The sequence below is a fragment of the Morus notabilis genome, unplaced genomic scaffold, assembly GCF_000414095.1.
Source record: "Morus notabilis unplaced genomic scaffold, ASM41409v2 Scaffold75, whole genome shotgun sequence".
In the NCBI taxonomy this organism is placed as follows: domain Eukaryota; kingdom Viridiplantae; phylum Streptophyta; class Magnoliopsida; order Rosales; family Moraceae; genus Morus; species Morus notabilis.
In genome coordinates, this window is record NW_010361425.1 from 861450 (window position 1) to 874376 (window position 12927).

The 12927-nt window shown below is 31.8% G+C and overlaps 2 protein-coding genes across 3 annotated transcripts; one reads left to right on the forward strand and one right to left on the reverse strand.

The window, feature by feature from the left end:
• Positions 1–1705: 1705 nt before the first annotated feature.
• LOC21406655 (probable purine permease 11) lies at positions 1706–4092 on the reverse strand. Its single transcript, XM_010099459.2, has 3 exons — positions 3960–4092; positions 3772–3822; positions 1706–2906 (listed from the first exon to the last, which is right to left on the reverse strand). Exons 2-3 carry the CDS (start codon positions 3776–3778, stop codon positions 1816–1818), a joined length of 1098 nt encoding a protein of 365 aa, XP_010097761.2. The 5' UTR covers positions 3779–3822; positions 3960–4092; the 3' UTR covers positions 1706–1815.
• Positions 4093–7477: 3385 nt separating this feature from the next.
• LOC21406656 (acyl carrier protein 1, mitochondrial) lies at positions 7478–10083 on the forward strand. Of its 2 annotated transcripts, XM_024166483.1 has the most exons (3): positions 7478–7800; positions 9087–9232; positions 9906–10083. In XM_024166483.1, the coding sequence occupies exons 1-3, from the start codon at positions 7594–7596 to the stop codon at positions 9925–9927; spliced, it is 375 nt and encodes a 124-aa protein (XP_024022251.1). In that variant the 5' UTR covers positions 7478–7593; the 3' UTR covers positions 9928–10083. The 2 variants fall into 2 exon arrangements, with proteins under 2 accessions (XP_024022251.1, XP_024022250.1); XM_024166482.1 differs by lacking the exon at positions 9906–10083 and having other exon boundaries at positions 9087–9681.
• The last annotated feature ends 2844 nt before the right edge of the window (positions 10084–12927 follow it).

A 12927-nucleotide genomic window follows, 5' to 3' on the forward strand; every position in this document is an offset into this window, starting at 1 on the left:
GAGTTAAGTGCAGTCATGAGGTTTTTTTTCATTTGAACTATATAAAAATTATATAACATGAAATTATATGAATGCAATACACCTTTTTTTGACTGACATTCTATGGAAATTCTAACTCTATATAGACTATTTAAAGTTAAGAAGGTAAAGTGAGAATTTTTTAAATTGAGGGGTGAAATATGAATGATAATGGAGTTTCAGAGACATGCAATAAAAATCGTTATTATTATTATTATTATTATTGGTCGTTGAAACACGTGTCTGATTGTACGGCCGTGAACAAACGCCTGTGCGTGTGACATAAATATCCAAAAGATTGACATAAATATCTTCTCGCATATTTAAAATTGTCATTCGTGTTGTCAACTTTGGTAATGGAACAATAATTCCACGAAAATAACACGCCGAACAACAATAATTACATGAATATTCACTCCCGTGGGAATTTTACCATAAGCAGTGCATATGCTTGAATTTATTTATTTTTCCGAATACATACAAATTATGTAATCAGAAGAAAAAACCAGAATAGATAAATTGAGTAATTCTCATCACTCGTTTAGTTCGCTGATTCGAGTTTTTAATTCGAGTTGATATGTAATTTTATGTAAGAGCTTTTTACTGTAATAAAAAAATTAGATGTGATTATTTTTTAAAGCTTTTTACTGTAATAAAACTCGAATTCTAAATTCGAATAAATGAAATGAACGGGGCCTCAGTTTGTTACAAAACATGCCAGAAACTTTCCATTTATGGCTCAACAGAAATAGTACAAACCTTACACGTGTCGACATTGAAGATAAAGTCCTATATGAACTAAACTAGACTTGACTACACTAGAATAACAATCACAAATTACTGGTATTTAATACCTCTGATTTGAGTGAATTGCTCTATATGAGCCCCCAAAAAAAAGAAAGTGTGAATTGCTCTAACATCTCCCCTCAAGCTCACAAGGCAGGTGAGCACATAGTTTTACTAGATTTTACGAAGGCCTTCACGTAAAATTGCTCATCTATATCCAAAATCCAATAAAAATCATTAATCTTCAAATTCAAGACCACGATTATAATTCAAATGAAAGAAAAAAAAAAAGACTTTCAGGTGAAAGATGGTAATGGGCATTATCTAGATAATAAAAAGAATGGGATTTGCCATCTATTGCAGATGAATAATTGTTCAAAAGGATCAGCAATTTAGATTTTAGCCAGCAATTCTCTCCAAAAAAGAAAATGTCAACCTGATACCATTAAGATTTCACCATATTCCTTGGTCCCCATCATGTTCAGTGTCTCCACTGAATTCCTTATGGAGTGACATACATAACAGTTCATTGACGTATCAAGGTGTATAATATACACAGTTTACAGATAAGATAAGTGTGTTTATAGGTAAAACATAAATTTTATTTGCTACAAAAGAACCGAAAGAAAGAAAAAGGGCCAGGGCTAGCTTGTTCTTCGTACTCCTATTGTATTTTTACTAATTTTGTCAATATTCTTTTTTCATATATTTTATTTTATTTTACTTCAGTCTAACCAGAACTCTGTCATAATCTCAAATACACTTGACAATTCCGTAATAAAAACAAAAATCAAGTTTTCTAGTGAAGCAAATATTAAAAAAAATAAAAAATTTACTAGCAAAATATTGCAACCATAAATATACAGACAAGAGCTGTAAATAAATAAAGAATAAGGTTGTATATCCCAGCAAAATGCCCTTGTAATAATTGAATATAGTTGAATTTTCCAGAAAAAAAAAGGACTCAATAGTTGGTATATCCTAAAACAATGAGTTAACACAGATTCATCTTCACACAGAATCATTTTGGGATTCAGTCTCGCGAGTCTGCGTTCTTCTCGCCTTAGAATCATCGAGATAGTTTTGATAAATGTAAGAGGCAAAACCCCAGATAGCCATAAGCATAGCAACTATCTTAACTCCATTCATCTTGTCATGGAAAACTATCACAGAAGCAATCGGGGTCACAGCCAATGAGAGAGTACTAATTACATTGGAGAAGAGAGAAGAGACTACAAATATCAATCCCACAACACCAACAGAGCAAACCTGCCAAGCCACAGCTGTCCAAACCAGTGTCATCACATATGCGAATCCTCCCTTACCAAAGCCCTGCATTTCTCCATGCAAAATCCTCCATTCTCCGCTCGCAAAAAGACCGATAAGCGAAACACTAGTGGCGACCAGGGAAGTATAGATTTGCATTTCTAGCACCACAGTGAATGTTTCCCTTTTCAGAACCTTTTGGAAAGAAAGCTGCATAAGAGAGAGTAAAAGAGAGTAAATTGCAGAAGCTGCGAGGGTGCAAATGAAGCCAATGATATACTTTGCTTTCGAGACTCCTGTTGGTCCGTCTGAGTCATCATTAACTGCAATAAGGGCTGCAGATAGTGATAGGACAACCACGGAGTTAAGAACCAGTGCAGTGAACTTCTGAGAATTGATGAAGTACGAGAAAACCGCATTGAAAGCTAATTGGGTGGCACAAATAAGGGAGTAAGTTGAGGCTGAGAGATATAGGAGCCCAACAGAATATAACATGTTGTCACCAGCTATAACCACTCCGAGACAGAAGTAAATTGAGGCAAGAATTTTAATAGAAGGTGCTCCTGAAGAAGTTAAAGAATGTTGGGAAGAAGGAAGAAAAAATAGCGAAAGATAGAGGAGAGGGAAGGCTGCAGTTTGCACAAGTGTAGCCATCCATTTACTATTACCACCCTGGTCATAATAAAATCTGCCGAGTATAACAGCGGCTGCTTGACCCACCAAAAGGAAAATTACGTTGAGTGATACCAAACACCACCATTGCCAGCGCTTGACTTTAGCAAATAGTATCTGATGTGTTGACGTTTCATCTTTTGACAAAATTGGTTCTTGGTTATCTGAATTGTATACAATATATTTGCAATCAGATTACACCGCTATACCGTTTCACTAATCACTAAAAGTCAAATAACTAGGAAAGCATTTAAATCAAGAATATATAATCATAAAACAAGGAACGGAATATGAGCAATGATATCCAAATCATGAAAAATATGCTAACTTATATTTTAGTTTCTTGGTGTGTCATGAAACTACTTTTTCATGACGTTTCGTTTTTTTCACCAAATATTGCAGCAATCACACAGATCACTCTTATTTTGCAAGAAATTCTCCCTGAACACTCTACATGTACATTCGTAGGCTTTTTTAGTAAAGAAGGTTCATGTCAGAGCCACAACTTATGCAAGCTCATGAACTACTAGATATAATTGAAATATAAGCAAACTCGTGTGTTTCAAAACCCATTAAACAAAATTGAATTTATAAATCTTCTACAGTTACAGAGCCACTTTTCAATATGAGGTTTGGGTTTTCCTATTTAGGTTTTGTTTTTTTTTTTCCCTCTCGTCTTTAAAATTCTCTAGGCTCTTTCATTGTGCATAGAAAGAAAAAATGTTCAATATGTCACTAAATAAAGCAAGTCACTAGAAAATTAGACTTCATCAACATGTAAGCACGATGGCCATTCAATAACTTCCTCTCCTAATAGTTGTATTTACTTTTCGAAAGGGTTCAGCACAAATTGATTAAAAAAACAGCCATGTCAGAGAAAAGGGTAACATCCTCGATTATCTTAATTAAAAACTCATGGGCAAAGAAAAAAACTCGAAATTTGTATTAACGAATAAAATAAACAAAACCCAGGTCGAATTTCATTCAACAACAGAAAATGAAAAAAAAAAAAAAATGGTTAGAGAGAACCTGTCATGTCTTTATGGTTGGTGAGCCAGTGGAAGCAGATGGAGCTCGGCCCTTCAGAAAACAACGAGAACGACGATTATTTGTTTATTTATTGTGATTATTGTTATTTTGATAAATAAGAAGACAATCAAAATCACAGCCCCAAAAAAAGGAAAAAAAAATCGATTCAGAAATGAGAAATTCCGAACCTGTAAAACAAGCAACCACTCGAGATGAGCAAAAGCTCCTGTTCAAAAACACAAACCTGAGATTACGCCGACGAAAATCAGGTTTTAAGAGGGTAATGGATTCTTTTCACTAAACAAATCCATCTTACGCAACTTTTTGTTGTTTCTCCATTTATAGAATTCGAATATTCGATTCCAGTATTTAAATTTAATTAATCCTAAATAAAAATTAAGGGGATACTTTTACATTTTCTCTATTTTGCACAGTTAATTACAAATATCTTCTCTTTATTTTTAATTTTTTTATATAAAATTATTTTTGTCTTTTGAATTATATTTTGAGTTTTTTTTAAGGTCTTCTTAACGGTGAGATCTATTTTTGACCTTTAGATTTGATAAAATCACATTAAATTAAAAAAAATGTAAAAATATAATTTTTATTATAAATCTTAACATTAAAAAGCTTGAACTTTTGTTTTGGTGATTCTATTGACAATCCCTAACTCCTAACATCCCCTTTCAAAACCCACACTACTATTTTATTTCACATGCTCGAATAATAGTTTAAACTTTTTTCTTATAAAAAAAATCAAAATTTTGAATAAACTTTAAAAGGGGCATACATCTAAACTTTACATGTTTACCTACGCGTAATCGGAATGAGCATGAATCGGAGTGAGAAGGATTCAGAGTGATAAGGATTCGGAGTGAGTAGGATTCAGAGTGAGGAATTAGAGTCAGAATAAGCTGTTTACTTAGTGATATGATTCAGAATCGGAGTCATTTTAAATCTCATTCATATGTTTACTTACACTTAGAATCGAAATGAACAAATGTTAAAGTACTAATATACCCTTTAAATCAATTTGATATTTTCAATTTAAAAAATATATTGTGTATTTATTATATTAAAATTCATCATAGTTAAAATATTTAGTGTAATATTGGGTACTAAAATAAATATAAATTGACAACTATTTAAAATATAAAATTAAAAAATTTTAAAAAATTAAATAAAATAAATAAAAATAAAATATATTATTAATTTATTAAAAAATAAAGCACATATTTATTATATTAAAGTTAACAATAATTATACTAATATTATAATATTAGGCCAATAAAATAATAAATATATGTTGCATTTATTATTTTTTAAATTTTATTTTGAATTGTGTATTTATAAGTAAAATAAGGGTATGATAGTAAATTAATATTAATATTAGGAATGAGAGTCTCAATCCCAAGGGGGAGCATGAGAGTGCCAATCTCATTCCTCAATCCCAAATTTGAGTGGGACCCACCAATCTCATTCTCATTCCAGGATAAAAAAGAGCAAGCAAACATGGGATTGACTCTCATTTCCCACTCCCAATCTTCAATCCTGGTAAGTAAACATGCCAAACATGATTTACTCGTTCCACAACCTCTAACAATTCTAAAAGGGCCTTTGTGGTTATGAGTTCTTAAACTTTATAATTTTTTGCATTTAGGTCATAATTTTAAAAATTAGACACGCATATTCCCTTATCTTTATCCTATCGGCATTATTATTATGGGTGTTCACGAATTAGAGGTTAATTCGTGTCTAATCCAAAATCATCGGATTAAGAAAATCTCAATTAGTGTCTGATCCAAGACTTTTTCAAATTGGATCCATTTCAATCCAAAACCTATTGAATTTTGTGGATTGGATTCACAAATTTCATGGATTACGATCTTTAAATGTAAAAAAAAAAAGAAAAAAAAAACAACATGAAATCTTCATCATTTATCATAACTCAAAGTTTGCAACATACATAACTCAAATAAATATAGCATAACCATTACATACAGTTGTCAACCAAGTCTAAATTGTTACAACCCAATTAAAGATGACAAAATAAATTTATTAAAACTCAAAATAGAACTTCATTATTCATATTCATTACCATATGGCCAAATATAAATAATCAGAAAATATTTCATATATATTGCAGATTTAAAAAAATTTAAAAACTTGAACTTAAAAATAGTAAGTGTATTTGGAATTGGTGTTTATTTGTTTTTTAAAATACTTTTACACGTTTTTTGAAGCATGAAAATGAAAACGGTCTGCAAACTGTATTTGTTTAGTAAATGTTTTGAAAACAAAAGGCAGTGAAAATAGTTTTTGTGAATGAATTAAAAAACGGTTAAAAATTATTTTCCTTTTTCTCTTTTCATTTTAAAGTACTTATCAACAATGTTTTAATATATTAATTAATAACTATAACCAAACACGATTTTACTTTTTTATTATACTTAAAACAATCATTTTAAAAAATTAAACGCAATTTCAGAATAGGTTTCAAAAAAATTCTCAAAACAATCTCACTTTTATTTTTATACTAAAAACAAATCATTTTGAAAACATTATCAAACGGGCCCATTATTTATATACAACTTATATGCATGTATAATAGGTTTCAGATTCGCTGATTAAAAAGTAATCAATCTACAATCCGATTCAAAAATTTCGGATTGGAAAAATCTCAATCTGTGTCTAGTCCAATCTAAAACTTCAGATTGGTATAGATTTGACGGATCATCAAATTGACGGATTTCGTGAACACCCCTAATCATTCTTTCTCGGGGTTCATTCCGCAAATGGTATGTGAGCTTTATACTCAATCCCATTTTAATCTCTCACTTTCAAACATCACACAGATGGTCCCTGAAGTTTTATTTTGTTTTAGTTTCGGTCCTACCATTAACGATACATTAAAATTTAATTGAATCTGTGTAAATTAGAATCTAAAATTAAAAATAGCTAAAATTTTGGATATATTTATGAAAATTTAACTTTTATTGTTTTAGTCTCTACTTCATATATTTCCAATTTTAGTATATAATTTTTACAAATTCAAATGTTTGATACAAAGCTAACATAAGGACTAAAATTGAAACATGATAAAATCTCATGGATCAACTGTGTAACGTTTAAAAAAGTCAGAGACTAAAATAAAATTAAGACTAAACCTATTAACCTTATTTCCTATATGCTTTTGTCATTAAATACAAAAATTAAGAATTTGTGTAGGGAGAATTAGGTGGATTGCTGGTTTTGGTCAACTCCTTTTAACTGACGGTTGAACCTTTTCTTTTTCTTATCGAAATGACCAATCTTATAGATTTTATAGTTATCAGTTATTGATATACTATTAGTTTATCATTCATAATCAATTTACTACTGATAATTCAGGTTATCACTGACTATCAGTGACTTATTAATAATAGACCAAAAATTCATTGATTGATATTAGTTAATTACTTACTGATATTAGTTCATGTTTATCACCGAGTTAATGAGCAATAAATCACCAAATTAATAAATCACATATTTAACAAAACTCGTGTTACTTAAAATAAAAAAAAATAAAAAACTTAAAAGCGAGCATCTTTCTTTATATTAAAAAAGAAAACCATTTTTATTGCATTTAGGTATTGTTTCAGAGGGGAGAGAGAGGGGGCAATCACGTGCGAAGCACGAGATGATTGAGTTTGGGCTTTAGACTTGGCCGGTGGGCCGGTGGGTGCAGTGGTTTGAGCGCCCAACCCAAGAGTCGTAAGCAAAGCGAGAGGAGACACCGAGAGGGAGCGAGAGAGAGGGAGAGAGAGAGAGCGAGAGAGAGAAATGGCGTTGAGATCAGCCCTACTTCGCCATGTCCGAGTACCTGTTCAAACCCTAACCCTAACTGCTCGCAGATTTGACCAGCCATTGAGGGCTTCCACCACTCTTCTCCGGTGGATGTCCTCGCACGACGACCATCTCACCAAAGAAGAGGTCATCGACAGAGTTCTCTCCGTCGTCAAGAGCTTTCCCAAAGTCGATCCTTCCAAGGTATGCACATTCCGTTTGTTTCCGGAGAAAAACTTCTTGTCGGATGGAAGACTAGTTGGAATTTCGTTTAATTGATCCGCATATCGTGGTCGAGAAATGGTTGGATAGTATGAGATAAAAAATACGATTCTCTTTCCTTGTGTTTTCTTTCCAACGAAACAATTCCAGATTTAGTTTAATTTTGTAACGAATCTTAGCTATTGATTTGGGTTCACAATGCCCTGTTCTTTTGGAGAAGCACCATTCTTACTGGAGAGAGAGAGAATACTTTTGCTGCTTGGCTAATTAGAGTTTACACTAGAATGCTTAGTGAGTCTAAAGCATTCTATACGAGGAACAGGTTATGGATTTAAGCCTTAATCCATTACTAATGAATGAGGGTAATGGTTATGGATTAAAGCCCTAATTCTTTAACAACGAGAGTAATAAAATAAAGAAAGATTGGAAAATACGCAAGATTTGTAGTGTTTCACCATTAATCTGAAAGAATTTCACTATGATGAAGAGAAGATTACAACAGGAATTGCATACCTCACGCGTGTAGACTCTCGGTGTTTATCTCTCTAACCTAATTCCCAAACCCAGTGTCCTCAAATATAAGTAGAGCAACTGGAAAATACATGTGTGAAAACTCCCAGTGTATACCTATTTAGGCATACCTATTTAGGCCGGTTGCTTGTTGACTCTGTGTTAGGGGGCACTAATTAGGCTTTTAGTTAGTAACACTCAACGTAACAGCTCTATGTAAGAATGTTGAAATAGTCATTAGTCATCAATCTCTTTTCACCAATCTTTTGTGAACTTTAGTTTTCAGCTAGCCTGACATTGGCACGTCAACGTATTTCTTAGAGGATGTGTCCACGATTCCATTAATGAATTCACTAATGACATTGCTTCGGTAACACCAGCAGAGCACTCCACTAAGTTCATTCATCTAATCTGTTTGTCTGCCTTTCTTTTGAGAATTATTCGATATTGGTATGGTTCAGACAATGTCAACGAACGAATGAGCCGGACTTGAGGTCTCTAGATTGGCGTGGCCTGATTTTTCAAGGCATGCTTTTAATTCTTTTTTTGTATCTAATATCTGTGATATCTGCGCCAAGAACTCTTATTAATCGATGAAATTATGGAACTGCTATCACTGAAATTTGTTTTATTTGTTTTATTTTTTATTTTTTATTATTATTTTTTTTTGTGATTTAGTGCCTCTATCTTGCAAGCATGTATTTTCTTCTATATTTTTTACAATAACATTTTGATTCAGACTCTGCAATTATCCTCAGGTTTCTCCCGATGTACATTTTGAGAAGGATTTAGGCTTGGACAGCTTGGACAGTGTGGAGATTGTGATGGCTTTGGAGGAGGAGTTCAAGTTGGAGATTCCGGACAAGGAAGCTGATAAGATTGACTCCTGTAATCTTGCCATTGAGTACATCTATAACCATCCAATGGCCGGTTAATTTTCTTATGGGGTGTCTTTTTCGCTTTAAAATTGATCTGCTCAAGCTTTATTTCTTTTTGTTTATTTGCTGTTTGTAGAAATTTGAGTCCATCTTGGGTGGAAAATAATTTGAATCTGTTTCAAAGAAAACAGCCTTTCCTTAACTAATCTGTTTCTGTGGCAAAACTTCGGTGTCCTATCTGCGCTTCAAATTTAAACAGTTATTGGCGTCGGCTATGTTCTGTCAGTTCGTGGATTTGCTTTTGTTCCTGTCCATGGTTTAAGCATTCCTATTTAGTTCCTTTTGACTTGTAACTTGTTAGAAGGTTTCAAGTGCAGGTTCTAGTAGGTAATAAATAATATGCGTTACTTTTTCTTATGTAGTTTTATCACTTGCAATTTAAATCAAAGTTTTGGTACTAGTACCAATTTTAGTATGAAGATGTTGGTCATGTTGAGTTATTTACCGTAGAATTCCTGCAAGTTTTATCTGTATTCATTTCTTCCTCCCTCTAACCTCTTCTAAAGTAAGACAGAAGTTCTCGGACCCATTTTGCACTAAAAGAGTCTATTCGTTTATGAAATTCGATTTTGTACTTTTGGGCTTGTTCGGCTTGTATTTTGGGTTAGTTTGATTGATTTTGTACTTTTATGTTCGCAGGAAATTCCCAACGCCATACTAGGAATACGATAACTTGTATATTTTACGTTGGAATTTGTGAACTTGAATGTTGGAATTATATAATAACTTGTGCACTAAATTTACGTTGGGGAGACACCATAGAATGACCACCAATATAGTAAAATATGTATTCAACCACCGTGGCTTTTTTTTTTTGGATGGAGAAAAAAAAGTTTCTTGCACTTGTTGTCTCTGAACTTATATTGTATATTGCCATCGAATCAACGAGAGTTGTTAAAATTTAGAAGGAAGTGTCCTTACCTACTTGACTAGACTTTGTGTCGTTGCCACTTGGAATTTCAGTCTCAGCCTTCAACTAGCTCATATGATATGTCTAACTGTATTTTTGAACACATTTAATAGCCTTCATGAATTTAAGGTCCCATTGCAACACCATAAATTTAGGGTGTAAGTTGTTAAAATAAAAATTTAAAAGTTTAAGTTGTCAAAATGCTAAATAATATTCGAGTTTGGTCACTAATGATGTGTTTAGTTCATGTGTTTAAGTTATTGATTTTGATTATGAATTTAAATTTTGTGAGAGAATCTATTGACAAGAACTTTTTTTATTCAAATTTTTTTTGAGAGAAAACTACATAATCAAAATCAATACTTGTGATCATACTTGTGAACAAACGGGCACTTTGTGGAGTGGTAATTAGACCCTCATTTTTAATTTTGAGATCTCAAGTTTATTCATACAGTTCAAATATGTGAAAAAGTTGTTGGCGCTATTAGTCGAGGCCTTTGTAAAAATAACCTAATAGAAAAGTTTTATTCATAAAATAACAATTCAAAAATTTTTACTTGCAAAATGACTTTTCTGTTTTTTTTTTTTTGCTTTTTCTTAAAGCCACAAGCGTAGAAGAAAGCTCACCAAAACAAACCACAATCCACAACCATGGCGTTCATGATCACCCTCTCTCCTTCTCCTTCTTCTCCATCTTCCTCAACTGCTCTAATGTCGGTTTCCTTTGTTTGGAGTGCTTTGCTTTTGAATTGGAAGCTACCAAAAAGGTTGAAGAAGATAGAGAGAGAAAGAGAAAGAAAAGAAGAGAGAGAAATGGAGTGCTGCCATTGATTCCGGCGGAAGGAGACTGGCAGGAGGAGAAATAAATAAAATTAAAATTAAAAAAATCATTTTCTTAATTTTACTTTTTCACTTGATTATTTTAACCAAATTCTCCTATTAGTCCATGAGTTATGAGAGCACAGTGACATTTTGGGCCCTAAACTTCTTTTTGGTAGGTTACTCTCTTTATTTTTTTAGTTTTAATTCCTTATTTTTGTTGTTTTTATTCCCTTATGTTAGAGTTTATGAACCATTCCTAAAATTTAAGAAGGATAATTATATCCCTATTGCATATTACTAAAAGTTTTACATATATAGTTATATTAAGTGCACGATATTTTAGCTTTTAAGGGTTTTTAACAATAGTTACGAGAACATTTTACATTGGATGTAACTATTTCAATAAAATTTTGAGCTACTATGCTATAGAAATATGGTTATTTTTGTTGAGTTACAGAAACTTATAGTTAACTTTATAATAAAAAAGATTAAGAACCTAAAAATTATTTTTATTTTTTATTGTAATATTGTTTGATACGTACGATTGGAGTTAGTTTTACCGTTTTATTTTAGGGTTTGCCAGAGTATGTGGTGTGAATTTGTTTGATTGCTTAAAAAATAGTACACTTTATATATATATATATATATATATTTGTAACAACAAATAATTTCAATAGTTTTGAGAAGACAGAAAATAAAAAAAAAACCCACAAGCTATAAAAGTGATTCATACAAAAAAAAAAAAAAAAAAAAAAAAAAAAAAAAAAACTAATGAAAGCGATGTTATGCTCCGTTTGTTTTGAGTCGAGGGTTCTGGCCCGGTTCTTGATTCACTACAGTATTTTTCTCTCACAAAACATTTTAATTTAAAAAATTAAAATCATAAATCATGATTCTGAACCCATAAACCAAAGGTTAACTAAAATTCTAATAATTTTAAACTGGCCAATGTATTAAGTTCCCATAATTTTAAACTGGTGGATAAAAAATTATACATTCAACCGATACCAACAATTATTGTTGTCATAATTAGCTCGATTGTGGAAGGACCTAAAAACGTTGTGTAGATTTGAAGTCTAAAAACGTTGTGTAGATTTGAAGCACTAACCAACAGAATTAGCAAACCCAGCGTTCAAGTTACTCCATTTAACGCACCATCAAATTTCTGCTAACTATTTCTTTTTTTGTTTTTTCCTTTCAATTATCTACAATTGGTTAAAAAAAATCAAATTTTCTCTATCAGATTTCCGATTTAGTGAAGGAAAAAGAAATAGCTTAGTTTTTATATGGTGCCATTAATATATATTTGGATGGCAAATATGAAAACCATATGCAACGCTGCCAATCATTTATTGGAGTCATAAGTCATTTATCACATATCACAAGTGTTTCATTCTGTAAGTTACAAGAAACTCGTGTTCCACTTTGCGGCAAGTAAGAGTATATGAGTAATTTACTTGCCTATTTAAGTTTTTTTACTATAATGTTTTTTTTATATAAAATTTTTTAATTTTTGTTCGAATTTTCTGTTTAAACCTATGAAAAGAATGAGCGCTGCGTTATGATAAATTAATATGTTAAATCCGGTCTTCCCAAAATTATGTCATTCTCAACGCTTTCGCTGATTCGAGTTTAGAATTTGAGTTTTGCTACAGTAAAAAGCTCTCAGAAACAGTCACATCTAACTTTCTTGCTACAGTAAAAAGTTCTCATACAACATCACATCTCAACTCAAATTAAAAACTCGAATTAGCGAACCGAGCGGGCTAGTTGGTATATTTCCACCTTATGTTGTTGAAGAAATAGTTTTTTCATGATTTCTACCTTGAATGCAAGCTTTACATTTTGCTGGCAATTGTCCAAAATTGACTTTCTCCATTTTTTTTTTAAATTTATAATTGGACTCCGTGTGAGTGCAAATCATTTTCT

Excerpts from the sequence above, each read along its gene's own strand:
- LOC21406656 (XM_024166482.1), top strand. The coding sequence starts at position 7,594 with ATGGCGTTGAGATCAGCCCTACTTCGCCATGTCCGAGTACCTGTTCAA. Across the intron at positions 7,801-9,086 it reads CCAAAGTCGATCCTTCCAAG|GTTTCTCCCGATGTACATTT; the intron begins GTATGCACATTC and ends AATTATCCTCAG.